General features: G+C 34.9%; 1 protein-coding gene, 1 long non-coding RNA gene and 1 other non-coding gene across 8 annotated transcripts; 1 reads left to right on the forward strand and 2 right to left on the reverse strand.

The window, feature by feature from the left end:
• Positions 1 to 5,175: 5,175 nt before the first annotated feature.
• On the reverse strand, positions 5,176 to 9,845 carry LOC110920719 (beta-glucuronosyltransferase GlcAT14A). Its single transcript, XM_022164918.2, has 5 exons — positions 9,515 to 9,845; positions 8,881 to 9,368; positions 6,957 to 7,032; positions 6,736 to 6,851; positions 5,176 to 5,918 (listed from the first exon to the last, which is right to left on the reverse strand). The coding sequence occupies exons 2-5, from the start codon at positions 9,359 to 9,361 to the stop codon at positions 5,404 to 5,406; spliced, it is 1,188 nt and encodes a 395-aa protein (XP_022020610.1). The 5' UTR covers positions 9,362 to 9,368; positions 9,515 to 9,845; the 3' UTR covers positions 5,176 to 5,403.
• A 5,577-nt stretch (positions 9,846 to 15,422) lies between these two features.
• On the forward strand, positions 15,423 to 15,512 carry TRNAY-GUA. Its single transcript is given in 2 exon segments — positions 15,423 to 15,459; positions 15,477 to 15,512. It is a non-coding gene; the product is annotated as a tRNA-Tyr (tRNA).
• Positions 15,513 to 16,520: 1,008 nt separating this feature from the next.
• Positions 16,521 to 20,364, reverse strand: LOC110921643. 6 transcript variants are annotated; one of them, XR_004885410.1, is made up of 4 exons: positions 19,664 to 20,364; positions 18,856 to 18,946; positions 17,918 to 18,778; positions 16,521 to 16,820 (listed from the first exon to the last, which is right to left on the reverse strand). It is a non-coding gene; the product is annotated as an uncharacterized LOC110921643 (long non-coding RNA). The 6 variants fall into 6 exon arrangements; XR_002582528.2 differs by lacking the exon at positions 18,856 to 18,946 and having other exon boundaries at positions 17,918 to 18,424; positions 19,625 to 19,927; positions 20,018 to 20,353; XR_004885411.1 differs by lacking the exon at positions 18,856 to 18,946 and having other exon boundaries at positions 17,918 to 18,179; positions 18,287 to 18,424; positions 19,625 to 20,334.
• Between the last annotated feature and the right edge of the window lie 1,038 nt (positions 20,365 to 21,402).

Here is a 21,402-nt window from a genome sequence, read left to right on the forward strand (position 1 = left end):
ATAGTGTTCAAACCCTCTAACAATGTGAATGCTTCCTCTACGGGGCCCAATAGCAAGAATCCTCATTCAGATTAGGAGCCTTCTTTCTTCGAACACTTGGAGACGCATCTTCAAATCTTCCTACAATCAAGTCACTAACACCTTATAAGGATTAGACCTTGCCTCAATGTAGTTTGTTTTGCACTCTTTGTAGACTTGCACAAACTACATCAAAAGTGTGTGGGATGATATCAGTGCCACCCATAATGTAGCAAGTTCGAGTTTACTATAGAACCTACAAGTGTTTTTGATTAAAAAGAAGTCCATTAATGACTTGAAAACCCATTTACTATATTAGTGTTTTAGAAATAATGGAAGGGATGTGAATCATCTAAAATTAGCTAGACTTCACGTAGGAATCATACCATTTATAGAAACATGAAGGAAAGTGGACTATTAAAAACACGTAGGAATCTTACCATTTATAGAAACAAGAAGGAAAGATTTGTGACATTATCCTTCTATTAATTTGGAAATAGCTTTTGTGAGTAAGTTGAAGTGTTCAAATTTGTGCAAGTCTTTGAAGCTTTGTACAACATGTGTGTCTTTGGTTTATATATTATTATTATTATTATTATTATTATTATTATTATTATTATTATTATTATTATTATTATTATTAATTTACAAGACTCTTAGACCATGTGTAGTGGTGAACTAACATAATGCCCCCACCATGGGGCATTATCCGACATGTGGCATCCTAGTCAGCTTTGGGGCATTATAGCAAAAGTGGCGTAGTGGGGCATTATCCAATAATGTCCCTTCCAATCAATAAACAATTATTTTTTTAATAGAGAAAAGAAAAAAAAAAGAAATGGCACTACACTTGGAAGTCTCCCATTGGCCCATGCATTTGACCCATGCACATTATTCAAATAAAACGTCGGGCTTGCCTTTCCAATTTAGCGTGATTTTTAAAACGCCCGGCTTCAAACTTTTTGAATTATAACGCCCAAAACGCCCGGTGTAGTGGGGGGAGGGGCGTTTTGGGGCGTTTTTTTTTCAATTTTTTTTTTAAAAATCACGCCCCACTACACATGGTCTTATACATTGAGTAGTTGTAACTTATGCTTAAATGGTGTTTTATTTGCCACACATCGCTACTTTGTCCAATCTATTCTATTTGTGAGACATCTGTTTCTTGGAGGTTTTAAAACCCTTTTTGGGTGTAGCACCTACACCTTTTCATTGTTCTCTAAACTCTTTGATCTCTTTCTCTCTCTAAAACTCCCCCTCTCCCTCTATATCTTATGGTTCACCATTTTCAGACCTTGCACAGTCTTATTTGTAGAGAGAGAGACAACCATCAGGTTTCTAGAGAGAAATAGAACGAGATATGTGTTGGTTTTATGTAGTCTGGTTTTCCGGCCGTCCATGGTGCCAAGAGACAAGTGTGTTGCTTTTTTGCTGCCGACTTTTTGTTGTCAGCGGCTTTCCTACCGTCATATACATTGTGATGTTGTATCCTTGGCTTATTATGGCCAACGGTTTTCTTTCGTAATCCACGCTATGATGACGCTCCGCTATTTGGCGTGGCAACTTATGTTGCAACTAGGGTTGTAAACGAACCGAACGGACACGAACAAGGCCATGTTCGTATTCGTTCGTTAAGAAAATTAACATGTTCGCGAACTGTTCACGAACGTATACCGAACATAAGTTTATGTTCATGTTCGTTCGTTAAGGAAATTCAGTTGTTCACGAACAGTTCGTGAACACTGGTCTTGAACACAAACGAACACAAGCGATCACAAACGAACGCAAACAAATAAAAATGAACGCAAACGAACATTTAACTTGAAAATAAAAAAATAAAAATATATTGCTATCCTTAAACATTGGATATAAGTAGTTTAATACAACCATCAAATGATAAATCAAAATACAAGAAGTCTAATACACCACCAAACGATGAATCAACTTTAACTAACTTAGACATAATTATCCCCAACAATGTCTTAGCATTTCCAAATTTTAGCTAAACTTAGAAAAAATAGGGTTTTAAGTTTTCAATATGTTTAGATAAAATGTTTATTATTTATTATTTTTTAATATAATCAAACGAACACGGACGAACGTAACCGAACATATTACCGAACGTTCACGAACGCAGTTGAACGAACGAGACCTATGTTCGTGTTCGTTCGCTAAGCTAACCGAACGAAATTTTTTGTTCGTGTTCGTTCGTTAAGCTAATTGAACGAACATAAACGAACTTCCCGCCGAGCGGTTCACGAACTGTCCGCTGAACGTTCGGTTCGTTTACAGCCCTAATTGCAACCATAGTGGAGTTCTGAGCCTATAACGATCTGTTACAACTAAGCATAGCTTTGTTTCTAGGGTTTTGGGGCTGGTAATTGTTTGTTATCGAGTCACTAGCATTGTCAAAGTTAAAAAAGATCTGTTTATTTTTTGGCACCATAGCAAGTGTGTGATACTCATGGCATAAAGTTGGTTATCGCAAGAATCGTTTGTCGTTATCTTCAGCACCTTAAAAAGGTACCTTTTTAAGCTTTTGGTTTACCAAAATTTGAAAGAGATGCGTATGTGGCTTTGAAATGCAAAAGAGCGGACATGAAAAAAAAAACATAAATTTACATGGAATTGAAACATTGAAAAAAGGAAGGTATTATGTGATGTTCTGTCATCTACAATTGAATTGAAACATTGGAAATAGTAGGATATCACATTTTTTTTTTTGTACGGGCAACGAATCCTTCAAATGGGTTACTGGAGAAATTCACCAAATCGGGATACACTCGCCTCCGAACCGGGGAAAACCCCCACCTAGGGCTGAAGCCCGTGAACACTCACCCGAAGGCACGATAGTGCGGTGAGGTATAACCCGCTCAGTTCAAGGATCAAACTAGCGATCTCCACCTATTTGCCTAGTCTCCTATCATCACCAGGTGCCGTAGAAAATAATGGGGAGGACAAAAATCGAACTTGGGTCCCTTAGAAACCAAGACTCTCCCTTACTACTTCACCACCACCTCATTGGCATAGTAGGGTATCACGTGATGTTCTGACATCTAAAGAGTTTTTTAAATCTCATTTGTTGATTTGTTTAAATACAAATAATTGATAAGCTAGGAATTTCATTTTCTCAAATAAATTATTACTAATAGTGTTTTACACACAGAGAAAATTTATAATGTTTTTAGTAAAACTTAATAACCCTATAAAGTTGTTATCAACTTTAATTATTTATTATTATTATTATTAGAATATGTAAAATAGGAATCGTTACACATACTCTATCATTAGTCAAGATTCAAGTATTTCCCCCACAAGACACTTGGAAACCCAGTGTTGTCGTTTAGATATCTAATTTTGATACAAAGGTCTAACCCTTTATTATGATGAAGTCACCATTAATCCAAGGATAAATAGAAGAATATAATTACAAAGTTTATAGGGATCAATATCCAATTTAAATACAAACATAAACTAGATTAGATGTTACATAATAATGATATTATGTTGCGTCTTAATTGTGTGTATGTTCATGAATAAAATCTGATTCGTATGCATGGTTGTATCTTAATTGCACAATAAGGATGCCGTCCTAAGTTTGTATATGTCGCGTCTTAATTTGTAAGCCTTAGCCGCATCGCGGCAGGGCTTCCATCTAGTGACTACCAAAAATCATCTCTAACTTCATTATTTTCCTATGTTTAATGTGCACAACTTGAATGCGGTCCACCTTTGGGTTGTTAAATTATATATATAGGGAATCGTTAAAATGAAAACTAAATTGAGTTGTGAGAACTTGTAGGAACTCTGCTTCCATTTTTTTTAATTACCTTTCCAAGAAAAAAAACTTCCTAAGACACTTTTTTATTGTGGCAATTTCACTCAAAACTTTGTCGCTACTGTGATTTACACCACTATAAATGAAACTTACATATCGAGAAAAAACCGGCTCGTAATTTTTTTTTCACGTGGGTCTTTGTTAGGAACAAAACCTTTGTGCAAAAATTGGTTGAAAAACTCACACGGAAAGTGGAGTTTCACGAGTTCTCACAACTCAAGGGGGTTCTCATTTGAAAGTATCCATATACATATTTTTTATATATTTTGCCAATGACCAAAACTGTCTTGAAAAGACGTTATACAAGATTACTGTTGTATAGTTTTTTAGGGTTTACAGTTCTATATAAGAAAGAGAGTTCAAGTAAGGAGTTTTTATTTCCTCAGTGAAGAGGCTTAGTGACGTGAATTTTGCACAATATTATATTTTAGAGAATCGTGAGCAGTGGCGGATCTAAGATTTTTTTTACCGGGTTTCTTTTTTAGATTTTCACTAATTCTCACTATTTTTTTTAAATTATACAAAATTTCCACTGTTTTTTTTTTTCATTTTCTCCAAACCGAGGGGGTTCCCGAGAACCCCAAAATACCCCTGGACCCACCACTAATCATGAGTAATATGTTTTGATACATTTATACCGTAATGTTGTCATGTTTAAATAAGATTTACTTCTATACTCATTAAGTGCATGAACAAATTTTGGTATCCTCTTTCTTTGTTTGAATATTATTATTATTATTATTATTATTATTATTATTATTATTATTATTATTATTATTATTATTATAAATGTTTTAAAATGAAATGTAAATAGTATAGACTGGTCTCACTTCTTAAGAAAATTATGAAGTAGATACATAAAATACTCCACCGGTTTCACTTCTTAAGAAAATAATAAAATAGACACATAAAATACTTGAAAAGTATACATGTAAAATAAGAAAATAATAAAGTAGATACATAAAATACTCGAAAAGTATACATGAAAAAATAGAAGCTTAACAAAATTTCACTTGTATATGGAAATCCTATTAGACGTGTATAATTGAATGTATTTACAATGACATTCAAACATAAATACCCAAAAAATGCATCCTATATGGTATTCTCATTATTTTCAACATAGAAAGTTACTTAGTTTTGGTTTCAATGTTTCATAATTTGTGTTTTTTTTTTTCATTCAATGTTTTTTTTTATATATATTTATGTGGATTTTTCACATTCATTGTTCTCAAAAAAGCAAAAACAGTCGCTTTCTTTATTTACTTGAAAAATCCAACCCCTAAATGAATAAATTATCTCTTGGTATTACAAAAATAGACAAGAAAACAAAGGAGAGATTGAAGATCATTATACCATTACAAATATGTTTTACAAAATAAGAGGAATCCTCTTATTGTTTTACTTTGATTTGACCTTCACTACTTTACAACAAAACTCAAAATATTCCTTCCCCCCCCCCCCCCCCCAATCCCAATCCAAAGAATCTTTGAACACCAAACAATGCATCTTCATCTTCAACCCATGATCAAGCTTCAATCTTTCTTTTATTTGCATTGATTTGTTTCGGATCCCGAATCATCTACCAAATTCTTTAAAGATTCTTCAAACTTCTTCCCTCGATTTCCCGGACTCAAAACACTGACATCATCCCATTGTGAACACGGGTCCACGAACCAGCCCTGTCTAGCGGTGCACCATGCACCAAGGGCGGGTCGGTTACCACTACGTTTCAAGATTTTGCTATCAACCATGTCTAGCACCGGGTCGTTTTTGGCAAACTGTCGTGCAAAAGCGGCACCACTTTGAACCATTTGGTTGTAGTTTGACTTGTTGAGGAAAAGTGGCTCCATTTTAGGGGGGTTGTCCCAAACCATGTACCTTAGGTCCGCGTTAATGGTTGTGTTTTTGAATTCGGGTGTGTTGCAAATGACGGTATGGAAGTAGACTTCTTGAGCCAAAACCACGTTGTTAACGTACATTAGAAGAGTCCGAGGGAGATTATCCCACGCGAAAACACAATACTCGAGGAATGATCGGCTCAATATCACCCATGGAGATCCTGAAAAAATCAAGAAAATATTTGAAGGATATTAAATTCCAAAAATTGCACACGAGAAAATCCAATACGAGCCGGTCAGTCAACGGATGAAATTTAGTTGTGATACTACGGGCCGCCTCAAGCACTTTTCGTGCGGAGTATCGAATACGATTAATATAGTTACATTATATCAGTGATAATCTAAATGTTTGACTAAAATGGTCTAGGTGGCTTATGCATTATAATTGCATCTTGGGCAACTTTTGACCAGTTTGACCCATTTGACAAGTTTCGTTTTACATTTTTTTCTCATTTAACCGGTTTGACACGTTGGCTGTTGGAGAGAACATTTGAGATGCTCAAATTAGATTAAGGTCAAAAAAGTAATTTCGATTACTACGAGCTAGCTCGGGTTGGCCCGAAAAGTGTGAGTATCAAGTATGATTAGATAAATATATCCGTTCAATAATATTCTATTTTTTGAATAAAGTGACTGAGAGATTTTATGCAGAAAAATACACTTTGAAGACTTTCGACCAGCTGTTTCATTTTGCACGCAAGAAAACCCAAAATGGGCGGGTCAACCAACTGGTCAAATAGGGTTCAGGTAATGTGAGCAATTTTAGTATTACGGGTCGGTGGGCTCAAACTACTGGTCAAATAGGGTGTTTTATGCATTAAAAATACACTCCCAGCCATTTTTTAGCAAGACGACCCCGACCCATTTGACCATTTCATCAGGGGCAAAGTTCTTTATTTTACCAGTTTGATCAATTAGAGAGAATATAACCCGAATAAATCGATTCATAAGTATATTTAAGAGGGAAGAGAGCTCTGCCTGTGAAAACTTTGAAAGCGTTAGGCAACGGCCGTTTTTCGGTGGCCCGAAAGATTTGGGCCCGCCTTGCCAAGTAGATCCCTGGATCAACTACAATTGGCAGAATTCTTTGACCCCTGAACAAAGATGAACGTGATATCAATTCGAGAGGTTCGATTTAGAGGATAGGAAAAGGAAACGGAAAAGCATGGAGTATAATAGAAGTATGCTTAGTTGCTTACTCTTTCCATCCAAGATCACTGGTATGATCGATGAAATTGCTGTCTCGACTAATGAAGGAGAATGCATGAGACAAGCCTGTTAAGAATAAACAAACAAGAATCACATGTAAGATTCAATATTTGTATATGTATAACTTAGTAACTATGTTATATCGATAAAAGAACTAAAAGATATTATTCAGCATGATAAATTAGAGAGGATTCATATCAAGCAACATTTAGGTATTATCCATTTGCATCCTAACCTAAGAGACTATACAATTACACTGCTTATGGCAAGATCAAGGTCAAAGGTTACCAATAAATCAGGAGGTTTCTTAAATTTCTAAAGTAGAGCTAACAAATTCTGTTGTTGAGCAATCTTATCTAGCCCCTGGTAGGGCAGTAAATGGACCAAACGAACACGAACAAGGCCTTGTTCGTGTTCGTTTGTTAAGGAAATAATGTGTTCACAAACGGTTCATGAACACTTAACGAACGGGATTTTATGTTGTCCGTTCGTTAAGGAAATGAACGTGTCCACAAACACAAACGAACATAAATAAAATCGGCGAAGGTGACGGAGGCTAGAGGTGGATTATGGAGCAGCTGGAACTTGAAGCCGTAATCGTGGAACAGAGGTCAATAGTGTTCGTCAATGTGAATATTGAGGAAGAAAAAGGGAACGCTGCATAAACACGGTGGAAATAGGATTTCCTATTTTAATTTTAGGATAATAAAATAGATAAAAGTTAAATAAATATAAAAAGTTTAGATAAAATACATAAAAGTACAAAAATCTCATGAACAACATAAACAAACGAAGAAGAACGAATGTTCACGAACACGTTAATGAACGTTCACGAACACAATTGAACGAACAGGACCTATGTTCATGTTCGTTCATTTAACTAATCGAACAGAATTTCTTGTTCGTGTTCGTTCATTTATTAAACGAACGAACGTAAACGAACTTCCCGTTGAACGGCTCGCGAATTGTTCGCTGAACGTTCGGTTCGTTTACAGCCCTAGCCCCCGGTAGTCTAAGTCACAAAAATGCACTCAAGTCGCAAAAAAGTGCATGCCCAAGACAAAAAAAATGGGTACTAATAAAAATAACAGAAATGGATATATGATACGCATAGAAAACTAATGCTATTCCACGAATATAAGAAAAACAGGAATGCATCTGCAAGTGCTAAAGAAAGAAGAGTGAGTATTCAGTCAGTCAGAGATTGGATTTTCTTTAGGGTGTAGAGTGCTAAAGGGATCAAGTTCACGGGTTTTCTTTAGGACTGCATAGGAGAAAGAAGCAGACTAACGCTTACGCCCTATGCAGTTAATGCGATAAAATATCGGATATCGGTCGTGGGATGTCAGTAATTTTAATATCATGCAGAATTTATCATCATCATCATCATCATCATCATACTTAGTAAATCCCACCAATAGCAAAGCTAAAGTAGGGTCTAAGGAGGGTAAGATGTAGACAGTCTTACCTCTACCCGTAGGAATAGAGAGTCTGCTTCCTGTGAGACCCCCGGCTCGAATCATGCCGAATTTATACATATATCAATTTAACACTAATAATAACTGAGTGATATATCGGTCAAATATCGGTTATATAGTGATATATCAGTCAATATCGCCGATAATATCGGTACTCATATTCTGACCAATATTTGACGCCGATATTTTACTAAGGGACCGATATATCACCGATATTAACTGCATAGCTTACGCCTAACCGATTTTCCAAATCCGATTATCATAATAATAATCACACAGTTAGATTTTCAAAGCTGATTATCCACTTCTGTTAATCTATTCCTAACTATCATAAACTTCTTAACCACAATCAATTCACCCAAACACTAACAAATGAATACTGCACAAACAAAAACAATACAGTTATACAAACACTATTAACAGTAAACAACAATACCATCTTGTGTGAGCAAAGGATAATCCCCAGCACTAAGAGTAACAAACCAATCCCACTCCCCATCCACCTTCAACAAAACAGCAGCAGCTCTTAAAACCGCCGCAACATTACTCGCCCCCATAAACGTCGTCGCATCCGGCTTCCCAATCACATCAACATTCCCAAACGCCCGAACCGCCGGAACAGATCTCACCATCACACTCAACTTCCTCCGTTCATCACCATCACCCTCCGTCCCAATATGCAACAAATACCTATTTCTCGGATGATACACCGCCAGCAACAGCCGGAATATCCTCTCAGCATCGCCACGTGTCCCAGATATGTAGTACGCGAACGCCGGCGGGTGGCCGCGCCCGCGGCGTACGTTAGCGTAGGGTTTGTATGATGAACTGGACACGCGGATCGAGGAGATGAATACTATTAACGAGATGAATGCGGCGATGAAGAGTGTGAGTATTAACTTCTTCTCAGCTGCCATTGATGTGTTGAATTTGTGATCTGTTGTGCATATGGAGTGAAATCGGAGCAAAATTGGGGGAAATTAGGGTTTCAAACTCTCAATTTTGCTTTTAATTCTGTGATCTATAGAGCATATGGAGTGAAAATTAGGGTTTCAAACTGTCGATTTTGCTTGAAACTGATTCAGAGTTTGATTTTGTGATCTGTGGAGCATATGGAATGAAATTGATGGAAAAATAGTGTTTCAAACTGTCGATTTTGCTTGAAACTGACTGATTTTGTGATTTGTGGAGCATATGGAGTGAAATTTGGGGAAATTAGGGTTTCAAACTGTTGATTTTGGATGAAATTGACTAGTGAGATTGAATCAGTATGTTGATTTTAACGATTTTGAAGTTGATTGAGGTTGATTTTGTGTATGAGAGTGATGAATTGCGAGTTTTTTAGGGTTTAGTTTTGAATTGATTGAAGAAGAGATTTCGTAGGTGTGAAATTGGGGAAAATTGGATTATGATATTATTATGATATTATTATTATTATTATTTATTATTATTATTTATGGGGAAGAAATATGGATCAGATCTATTATGTTGGAAATTTAATATTTGATGAGATTAAAGAAAACACATAAATAAGACAATTGGTTTACTACTTTACCTATTGACTATGAGACATGAGTCCATGATTATTCTTGTGTGGGGGATTATAAATAATTGATGAAAGATATGTGTTTTAAAAACTTAGCATGTGTGACTATTTGATTAAGTTATATTAAATAATTGTTGGTTTTAGCAGTGTTGATTATGTATTAAGGGGATGCGGAGTGGTGGGCGGCAAAAGGCCATCACCGATCGGCAAGAGCACGGCAAACCATTGCCAACTTGTTTGCCGCGTGGGTGTTTGATGAAATGGGGGGTAAATCGGTGATGGAACACCGCTGCGGCAAAGGGAAGAAGAGGAGAGAGAGAGGGGTGTGGGGTGGGGTCCATTCCAATCTCAACCAATCACATCTTTTTTCCTTTTTTTTATTTAAAAAGTTTACCACTACACCAAATGTTTAAACCATTGCCAACATTTTTCACCAAAGTTTAGACACTTTTGCCTAATTGACATGGCACGCTCTCATTGGTCGGTTCAATGTTTTGCCACTCTAAACTGTTTAACCACTCCTTATACCCTAATGGTCGTAAACAAGTTTGTTATGTTTGTATTTTGAAATTTAAATTTAGTTAGAAGTTGAACACGTAGGCTATGACTATCTATCTAGTGCAAGCTTATAGAAAAAGGTAAGCTTTTAACGAAAGTAAATACTGAGGAAATAATAATATTTTTGTACGTTGATATAGACCGGCTATCATACAACAAACAATTGTTGTTGAGTAGTGGTGTAAAATGTAACATGTGTTTCACAACCACATCAAAGCTTGGTTTTGATAAGGAGATTAAGGAGATAATGCCACAAGAAATACTTGGATAAGAGCTTTACAAATATTGCCATGTATGTCGATATCAAAATTAGGCATTATGTATTTTGTGACAACAAGCATCAAATTAAACACAAGATGAAAGCTAGTAAATTGAGATTTTTAATACTTTCTTTATAACACCGTTATTCTTCAATGTAAAACATATAATTTTTTAGCGTAAACAGTTTAGACTATATATATTACTGAGAATTTTAATACTTACTTTAGAGTTAGTTATTACTTATTTATTGTTTCAATAGTTTGTTAGTTTCACACACAAGTTATATTTTTAAAGTTCATTAATAAGGTTAAAAAATTTTAAAGTTCATTAATAAGGTTAAAAAAGATTAAAAAAGAGTGCCCATCTTCTTTTAATAGAATTACAACATATGTATATTGAATTAAGGTTTCAAAAGTTTATACCATCTAGTTTCAGAAGGTTAAAGTTATCACACAATGAATGTGAATATATATTGACCTTTTTAGCATACCTCCTGCATGGTAGTAAATACAACCGTATAAGATAAATAATAATATACCGCAAACGAACTGAACGAACACGAACAAGACCTTGTTGCGTTTGTTAAGAAATATATGTGTTCACGAACTGTTCATGAACACTTAGCGGACAAAATTTTACGTTCGTGTTCGTTTGTTGTAACATTCCCATTTTTTTTTTTCATATAAGAATTATAGGTTTGGTTAAATTTATTAACCACTAGTAACTAGTAACTAGTTTATTTTTTTTATATAAATACTCAACCCAAATAGTTTTAAACACCATTTTATATAGTTGGTTAAATTATTAATTGGCCTATGTATGGGTGACCTATCTAATAAAAATAAAAGTTTATAAAAACTTATATTATTAGACAGGTAGATTACGGGTAAGTTGAAAAGTAGAAATATGAAGTATTTAGACGGACCCTTGAACCATTTAACTAAATTATAAAAAAATACATTATATTTGAACCTACTCTGTTTTTAATAAAACTTGGTTCAAAATGTAGACAAGATTATTCTCGTTCTAATGGTATATTTATTGTTTTCTAGAACGTCATATTTTAGAAGTTATAAACGTCAAATAAGGGGAGCAGCTGAATTAATTATAAAAATAAAATAATAACATAATCTACTTACATTTGAAATTGTTATTGTGTATACGTGTTCAGAAACAAATAAAATATTAGTTATACGTGTATGCATGAAAATTAGTTATGTGTACATAGACATTAATTAAAAGTGTATGTGGCTCTTTTTGTGCAAAAGAATGTAATGTCACCAAGTTCCAAATTCACTATAAAAGGAAGTTGTAAAGACAATTCCAACATGCTCATGTCTATCGCCCTCCCTCTCTTCATGTATTCTTTTTAGAGTGTTTTCACCTCCTAATAATAATAATAATAAAGCCTTGCCTCGTTTTAAGTATTGTAACTCCCGATCGCCGCTACCCTTTCCGATTGATCTGAGCCTCATAACTTATGTCAGGGCTCTGCCCGACTAAGTTGTTGGGATTCTGTCTCGGGACTTCGGGACAAGGTTGAATTAAGGGTACTATACTTACCACGAGTACATTATATATTTTTAATAGCCCAAAAGTTATACCCAAAATTTATACCAGGAGTCTTTCTAGTTGAACCCTAAAGTTACACAGTGGGTCCATTATCTTTTCTCACTGTTTTATTCTCTTTTTGTGATTTACCCAAAACTGTTATTTATTATTCCATTTTGTAAACAACTTTTATCAAAAGTCATACCTATTATTTTATTTACCCAATAGGAAACCCTAATTGAGACACCCAAGTAATCCTGCACAATCCTTAAAATTTTCAGAATAAACAGAATCAGGATCAGGGCCCCTAAAACTCAAGGGGGATAAACCCTAATCAATATTTATCTTCTAAATTCATTGTTGAAATTGAATTTGATCGTACAATCAACTCAGCAAAGCTACCCCGAAACGTGTCCACCCTACCCTACTTTTGTTACCCGTCGCGCCACGCGACAGGATCAGTGGTCCCTGTCACGACACGCGGGGGAGACCACTTTTCAGATATAAATAGGGGATGTTGGCACTTGCATTCTGTTGTTCCTACGACGCCAAAATTCATTATGTACGTCAAGTTATAATCGTTTTACTTCAAACACACACAATTCCCGAAGTGCTGCTACGATACCGGGTATTAACTCGATCGCTATTACGATTCATTTTCCGACCGATCAATATATCCAATGGATGTTTAAGTGCCACCCAAGGGTTATACTTTGTCGTTCGTCGTTAAATCGATGGATGTTTAGGTATCGCACTTTGTCGTTCGTTGTGAGAATTTGATCTCGTGAGTTATCATAATTGTTGTATTAAGTTACCTACCTAGTTCGTGTGCACTAGGTTACAAGGCTAAATCAATAGGCTAAGCTCTGCCTGTATAAATCTGCAATATATCAAGGCTTATCTATAAACTAAACTTTGGCCGTATGAATCTGCATGATTATAATGTGAGTCATTCTCTTTTTATCAAATGTTTTACAATACTCCAAATTATTTTCAGAATTATAATTACAGTGATTAAGTTTATGTAATCACCAAATTACAGCCGGTATGTGGGGTATTGTGCACAATATTATTATTATTGTTGTTTCCTTCACATTAGGTGGGCGAGCCTAAAGTGATATACGTCACTCATTGGGACAGCCAATGGTGATATGACCACAGTCACAGAGCTGGTCTGTGACAAATACCTATTCTTGAAAGTTGGTTGATAATAAACATATGTAAAAACTCTTGATACTGTAAATTATAACAAATGAGTCGTTTTAGTAAACTGAATGATTCACTCAGTATTTCCCGCTGACAAAACCTTTTTAAAACGCGTTTCAGGTAATTACAGTAGATTGGAGTAAGGATTGGATCCGGCACTAAAAGACTTCAAGAAGTGGCTTATTTTATTAATTTAAATAAAATTAAGAAATATTGTTTTTATTAAAAGCTACCTTTGTAAAAATGGAAATTATTCCATCTATTTAAATAAAATCCGATGTTTTCTAAACTCTGATATTTTTCCTAACTCACGGTCCTGATGAAATTTCCGCTGCAATATTTTTAAAAAATAATCACCGGTACCACTGGACTGCTCGCGGCTCCCGATTCCGTCCAGGGTGGATCGGGGGTCGTGACATTTGTTAAGGAGATGAACTTGTGTGTGTTTGTTTGTTAAGGCAACGAACAAAAACAAACGTTGATAAACACAAATGAGCATAAACTAATGTTCATGAACACAAAAAAAAAAAAAAATTCATGAATAAAATATATAATATACTGACACCTATTAAATATTTTATTTGTCGGAATTTTGAAGTATTTAAATAAAAACAAAAACACTAATGAACTATTGAACACAAACGAACACGTTACTGAACGTTCACAAACGAACTTCCCGCCGAACGGTTTATAAACTGTTCGTTGAATGTTTGATTCTTTTACAACTCTAATAAGGTACCATAAAAATTTAATACGAATATATAATTTTTTTAAAAGAACTTGTTCAATGGGAGTTTTTGTTATGTGATTTGGATGGAAAATAAATCCATATCGAAAGATTGAACAAACTGTTAGCTACAGTAGAAAATAATTTGATTTGTAGGTGATTCGAAGATACAATCAAATGTAGCCATGTGGGATACATTTATATAATGCTTTTGGTATATCAATGACATGTATAAAATACATTAAATATTGGATGACTTTCACATATTTCATCCCATAATTTGTCAAATATCCCTATTTTACATAAAAGAAAAATAGGAATACGTTATTATTTCTTATATTAATTTGCAACCGTTAGCTAAAGTAACGTTTTCTTTTATTTTTATTTTCCTTAGCTAAAGTAACGTTTTCTTTTATTTTTAATATAGAGTTATATTAAAAATAGAGTAAGTTTTTTCTATAGTTGTGACGAACTGAGGCGGTTTTGACCGAACAACAAGCAATATCGCTATTGGCATTACTGGGTTCGATAAAAGAATATGGTTATTTCAAAGTAAATTAAGGTTTTCGATCGATGTAAAGCATGTGTCGATATCCATTTAGGGCGAGTAGCGTGCTAAAGCGAATCGATGGTGTATAGACAACATCAGTACCGATTCCGGTGATCATTTGTATCTCTTTTGGTTGTTATACCGAGTCTCGGTATCATAACAGTGTTGTAACTCACCAAACCAATATCGATCGAAAGCCTGCCGTGAAGCACTAGATGTCCCACTAGTTCAAATAATAAGTAACAACCCCCTTTGCCACAAAACCACCCATGTGATCATTTATCAAACCTTATAATTTTTATTGTACAATCACTGGGTGATCAACCCATATAACCTCCAGTTGATTAGCCCATATTTTAGATGTAAGATGACACTAAACTATAAAAAATTTCGTTTAGCTTGGCATAAGCAAAAAAAATTAATTGGTTAGTATTCTTATTTTAATATATGAATGGTAAAATATAGTTTTAAAAAATATATGTATAAATCACCAACAACGAATATTGGACTTATATTATTTTAATGGATTGAAATACAAAGTTGGCTATTTATTATTTTATAGCCAAAATTTGTCAACATCCGACCTTAGCTCAGTTGGTAGAGCGGAGGACTGTAGTCGGTTAACCGTTAGATATCCTTAGGTCGCTGGTTCGAATCCGGCAGGTCGGATTATTTTTTCCATTTAGTTTTTTACAATGCTTTTTTTAAAAAAATAAAAAATTAATGTCAAAAAAATAAAAAATTTCATGTTGGATCCAGCTGAAAACTCAACTAGTGTTTCTGTTAGCTGACTATGTTTTTTTTTCTTTTCTTTTTTTTTTTTTTTTTTGATGATTTTGTTATGTATATAAATCACAAACGATAAACTAACACTATTCTCATATAGGAGGGAAGGAAAATGAGAAATCAATTATAACATTGGGATTTTGTGCAAGTGAACGAGTGAGTTACCTTTCGGCTCCTAGTTTGGTAAATATACAAAAGGAATATGAACAAGAAAATTCTAAGAACGTGGGTTTGTTTAGCAAGAGAGTTCGAGTTTTTATGTACACAAAACTCAAACAACAAACAGACATTAATTATTCTCACATATGGGATGGAAGAAAAATGAAAAATCTATAATGCTTGGAATTTGTACGTGTTAATGAGTGGGTTACCTTTCGACTCGTAGTTTGGTAAATATACAAAAGTAATATGAAAAAGAAAATTCTAACAAGATGGGGGTTGTTAACGAGAGAGTTCGAGTTGAGTTTGCTCGAGTCAAGATGTTTGATATGAGTTGAGCTTTCTTACCCTGTGTTTTGATTAGATGAGTCGTTTTTTTTTCCTAAATGAGATTTTTGTTTTTATTTATGTATTTCTTAAAGAGTAAATTACATTTTTGGCTCCTGTGGTTATATCAATTTTACTATATTAGCCCAAAATAATAATTTTTAACATATCTGCCCCCATGGTCTCTATAACTAACCATTTTGGTCACTAAGTCTAACCATTTTAGCCCCTATGGTCTCTATAACTAACCATTTTGGCCCCCGTGATATCTAGACTTAGGGGCCAAAATGGTTAGTTATGGAAACCATGAGGGCAGATATGTTAAAAATTCTTATTTTGGACTAATATAGTAAAAGTGATATAACCACAGGAGCCAAAAACGTAATTTACTCATTTCTTAAATAATAAGTTAACAATAAGCTTGATTTATTAATGTTTTACAATACATGTTAATATATTATCAAACTGCTATACAAGGTTGGAAATTAGAAATCAACTAGAAATGTAACCCGCCGCGATGCGGCGGGGGCTAAATTTATATTGATATTCAGTCGGTTCTCACTGAGTCGCATCGATGTAGTTAATTACATAAGCTAGAGCAAAACTGATGCCAGGCACTTTGCCGGTCTAAGGAGAGCTCTTGCCATGTATCCCTTCAAGATGTTTGTAAGCATCCTCTCCCACAACTGCTGTAAAAACTTGTACCTGTTTCAATGAAAATGGCCAATTATTATTCCCATACTTCTCTTTAATATAGAGAAACAACTGAAAATGTTGGCAGCCTACTGCATTGAAGTCAGCACTTGGCAGAAGCCTGTTTGAACTCATCTTTTTTATACCTTTTTTTTTCAAACCGAACTACTGGTTTAGGAAAATAAATGCTCTAAATGAATGAGACCCTTTTGCAGTAGGACAAAAATCGTGGTTGTATAGATGATCAAAGGAATACCTTTTAAACAAACAGAAAGTTTTGACCTTGGCTAGTTTATCGTTTTTACTTTTAGAAAAATTACAAAGTGTAAGAATACAGAACACAATTATACCACCAAAATGACACTACCAGTTAAAACCCGGTATTGGGTATTTTAATACCCGGGTTCGGGTATAGAAACCAGTTTCAGGTATAAATTGGGTATGAAATGGGTACGGCTCCGGTTCTTGATATTAAGGTCTAAATGTATACCCTACGGGTAGGGTCGGTTTTGGGTTGGGTTCATAAATATCCGGTTCTGATTTTTTTACCGGGTCCAGTTCCCGTATTTTTGTGCACCTCTAGTTCTTTCTTTTCCATAATCAAACATTGAAAAACCTGGTACTATAAAGTGTCAAAACACATAACATGTTTTAAAATAAGTAAGGAAAATAAGGATGGCATAACGCGTGTGTGGGTGGTAGATGACTCAACGACCCGACCAACTCAAATTTTACCGTCGAGTCAAAACGTATTATATGTGACCTTATTCATACGTTGGAAACGTACACAATAAAGCACGAATGCATACACCAAATTTACGTATGTATTAAAGAAATATTGGATTGTATATTGTCTCGAGGGGTCCAAGTGATATTTTATAAAGTTCTTAAAAAGTTAAGGGGTTGAAAATGATATTTTCTAAACTTAAGGGGCTTACAAGGAGTAAAAATGAGATTTGAAAAAGTTAAAAAGGTAAAGTGAAATATCTAGGGGATAAATATGAGATTTTAACAAAGTTGAAGGTTAAAGTGAAATGTCCACAAACATTCACTTTTAAGATTATGTATAATATAATAATACTTTTAAGGTTAAAGTTGAAGGTTAGTACCTAGCTGCCAACCATTGGTACCAATATTCTGACTGATAATTGACACCGATATTTCACATGGGAACCGATAACCGATATATCACCGAATTATTTGCATAGTGAAGAACTTGTTTTATGTTTTTGAGAATTGCTTGGACTTTTGAAGGTTTAGAGACGGCTTTCTCAGCTTCAGCTTGCCCATAGCGATTAGCGAGTGTTGGCGTCAAAGGAGATGCACCCGCGGTTGCATCAGATGACAGTAATCTTCTTGTGCTAGTAAACCCTGCCATCATTATATAAAAAAAAAAAAAACATTTCATCAAAGATGACAAATTAGATAATGTAAATCAGATCCGAAGTATCAAATAAACCCCCTGCGTTAACTGATACATATATAATCCTGAGTTTACTCGTTGGTAAATTCTTAGCTTGGTGATATATCTCAGCCCAAAATAGGACAGTTAGAGTATATGTTGAGAAAAACAGTAGACCGGGCACCTCCAATAGCATCCAGATGCAGATGCAAACCTGTAACAAAATTTTTAAATTTATATATGTTTTTAATAAACACACATTTCATCGAGACTATATGAATCTCTTTTCATTTATTGCATATTAACTGAAAAATTATGAAAGTGAAATGTTTTCAAGAAAGTCTTTGGGAAAAAAATAAAATCTAGCCATTTGTTTATGACTGTTGCATCTCGTTCTGATTGGTCGAAGATTTGCCCCTTGAGCGTGTTTCAAAACACACCACAAACCATTTTTCACGAATAACGCCCGATCACACCGAGGGGGGGGGGGGGTGAAGGGGCGTGTTTGGGCAATTAAAAAGCGCCCACTACGGGCTGTCTAAATGGAACCCAAAGACATTGGCACGCACTGCAAAAAAACCGAGCGAGTGATATATTTGTCACCATGAATCGTTTAACAGAAAATGATTCAATAGATGGTTCTACCTCCATTTACAATGAAGTTAATGAGGTGGAAAACTTTTTGTGTTGTCCAACCATACTCAGGCACTCTTAGCTGAATCCTAATTAATTGAATCTACAATTATGTAGAGCCATGGAACACGTTTAAAACAAACAATTAAGACATGATAAATCTTTTTATTGACAGGTGACAAGCCAAAAATGAGAAAGTTGTCACACCATATTCACAATTTCACATAAACATGAACAAATTGCTTATAGCTTGTAGAAATCATTTTTCATGTAGGAAAACCATAATATAAGATAAAAAAAAGTTTTGGTAGCATAAAATTCAATATTTGAAAATGGAAGCATAGTTTGTTATTTACTGGCATGTAAAACAATTCTGGGACCATGATCTAGGACTTGTCTTCATTGACTTACCTTCACTTTAGTGACAAACTCACACAAAACCTTGACATAACAAAACATAATTAGCACAAATTCACACAAAACATTGAATTGATACAGAACAGATCATGCACAAATATATTCAAACGATGTAGATTGCCATATATATATGCACACAAATCACCACCACAAACAAATAATTAACAACCACATCTAGATTCTATCAAACAATTCTGTTCAAGTAAAAAAATAACACAATTTGCATTCAGAAGTCAGGATTCTGTCACACATTTAAATAACGATTAATCCAGATTTAAAGTTGATCTAGCTAAATTAAACATTTGTTGAATCTAGGGCTTTAACCTAATTATCGATTACCAAGAGAAAAACATAAAAGTCACACCTTACAAAAGAGTAATTAAAGTGTTGGGGTATCGATTACTTGTTAGCACCGATCTTCAATTTCTTTTTAAAACCCATTGAGCACCACAGAAAATCACAGTCTGATATTCTTTGCACCTCACCGCAATCTTCACTTTTACCAGAGATTGACCGTTGCATCACCACAGTCGGACGTCGCTGCCAAACCAACCACGACCGCTTTGTTCAATCACCAATTCACCGTCGGATCTGTTTCGTCTGCTCCGATCAGTGAGGTAATCATGTGACCCTTGTTATTTGCTTGATTTTCCTTCTATGGTGGTAACTTCTCCTCGAAAAATAATGTACAGATTCGTTAGGGTTTCAAGATCTCAAATGACATTTTAGTGTAGAAATTGAAAGATTAGTGATGAACCATTTGAAGTCTGTGCAGATCGCCAAAAGAGCTGCATCTCTCTCCTCTATGAAGTCTGGTTGTGTGAAAGAAAGAAACCTCAAGAAAGACAGCACACGGAAGCTTTAAGAGGAAGACGACACATGAAAGCTTCAAGGATTCAACACGTAAAATCGTATGCATATCGTTTCGTTTGAAAGGGTGGTCAGCAGTAGTTTTGGTGGCTATTGGAGGAGCAGAGGCAGAAGTGATGGTGTAAAGACGATGGCAGAGCGTGGGTTTGGCAGTGGATTGTAACCTGGATGTATGTGAAGTTCACGATTGAGAAAAAGAAAGAAAGAGGAAGACACGTGTAAAGATGGCATAAAAGCAATGTTTCTTTCAAAGAAACACCAGTTAAGCATAAGTTACAACCCTCATAGCGTAGAAATGATACAAATTAGAGTATTATATAATGATGGAATTGAGAATATATACGAGCCAACAAGTGAAGTGAGTTACCAATTCATACTTAACTAAAAAAAGTTTATAAAAACTAGCTAAGCTCGCAAAAGACACAAAGTTACATTACAAGGAGGGGATTTTGAATCCACGACACCCGAGAAACGACTATCTGATGCGGTTTCGTGTGCAATCAAATGACTTAAGAACAATTGATTAATCAAAGACGATAAATTGAACCAATGGTTCCATGAACACAGTTCTTCTCATTTAATAATAATAAAAAACTAACTAACAATAAGCTCTAAACCCTAATTTATAAACTAGGAAATAAAAAGATAAATTAGGAAATTTGAATTTTAAATAAATAAAAGATATAAAAAAAATATGCATGCTCCTGCATCATACTCCCACTCTTCAAAAAAAACTCGTCCTCGAGTTTTGTTTTTTTTAACCAAAGCCACCTGGATCAAAAGGAAAATTAACCCGATTCCAATCTGTTATTATTATTACGACCCGCCTAAACAGTTCAACCTCATGGATCGTCTCGCCCGACGTTAGACTTGTACCACCGGGGTCGAATGAAGCATTGGAGTATTGGACCGCATCTTTTTCACTAGCCATTCAACAACAACTGATCCACCCATTTTTGGCCCATCAACTACATCAGTTAAAGCCTTCGACCCAATCGCTTTTTCCACTTTCGCTTGTTTCACTTCAACACATGTTTGATCTGCAAGCTTTGATAGCAGTGGATGTGTCTTATTTAATTTGCAAAGTGCGTTTATAGAGCCACCAATATAAGACACCATGAATTCTTTTTTATGCTGCTCCCCCATCAAAACTGTGCATAGGCCACCATTTGCATGACTAAAATATAATGGACCAATAGGAATATTTGGAAGTGGACTTCTAAAATTTATGGTGCATGAAATTGTCTCCACTGATTCATGTAAATCTCTCTC

Source organism: Helianthus annuus, chromosome 17 (assembly GCF_002127325.2).
Source record: "Helianthus annuus cultivar XRQ/B chromosome 17, HanXRQr2.0-SUNRISE, whole genome shotgun sequence".
Classification (NCBI taxonomy): domain Eukaryota; kingdom Viridiplantae; phylum Streptophyta; class Magnoliopsida; order Asterales; family Asteraceae; genus Helianthus; species Helianthus annuus.

Coding starts and splice junctions, on each gene's coding strand:
- LOC110920719 (XM_022164918.2), bottom strand. CDS start 9,361: ATGGCAGCTGAGAAGAAGTTAATACTCACACTCTTCATCGCCGCATTC. Junction 7,033..8,880: donor TCCTTTGCTCACACAAGATG/GTATTGTTGTTT, acceptor TATTCTTAACAG/GCTTGTCTCATGCATTCTCC. Junction 6,852..6,956: donor AGTGATCTTGGATGGAAAGA/GTAAGCAACTAA, acceptor ATCTTTGTTCAG/GGGTCAAAGAATTCTGCCAA.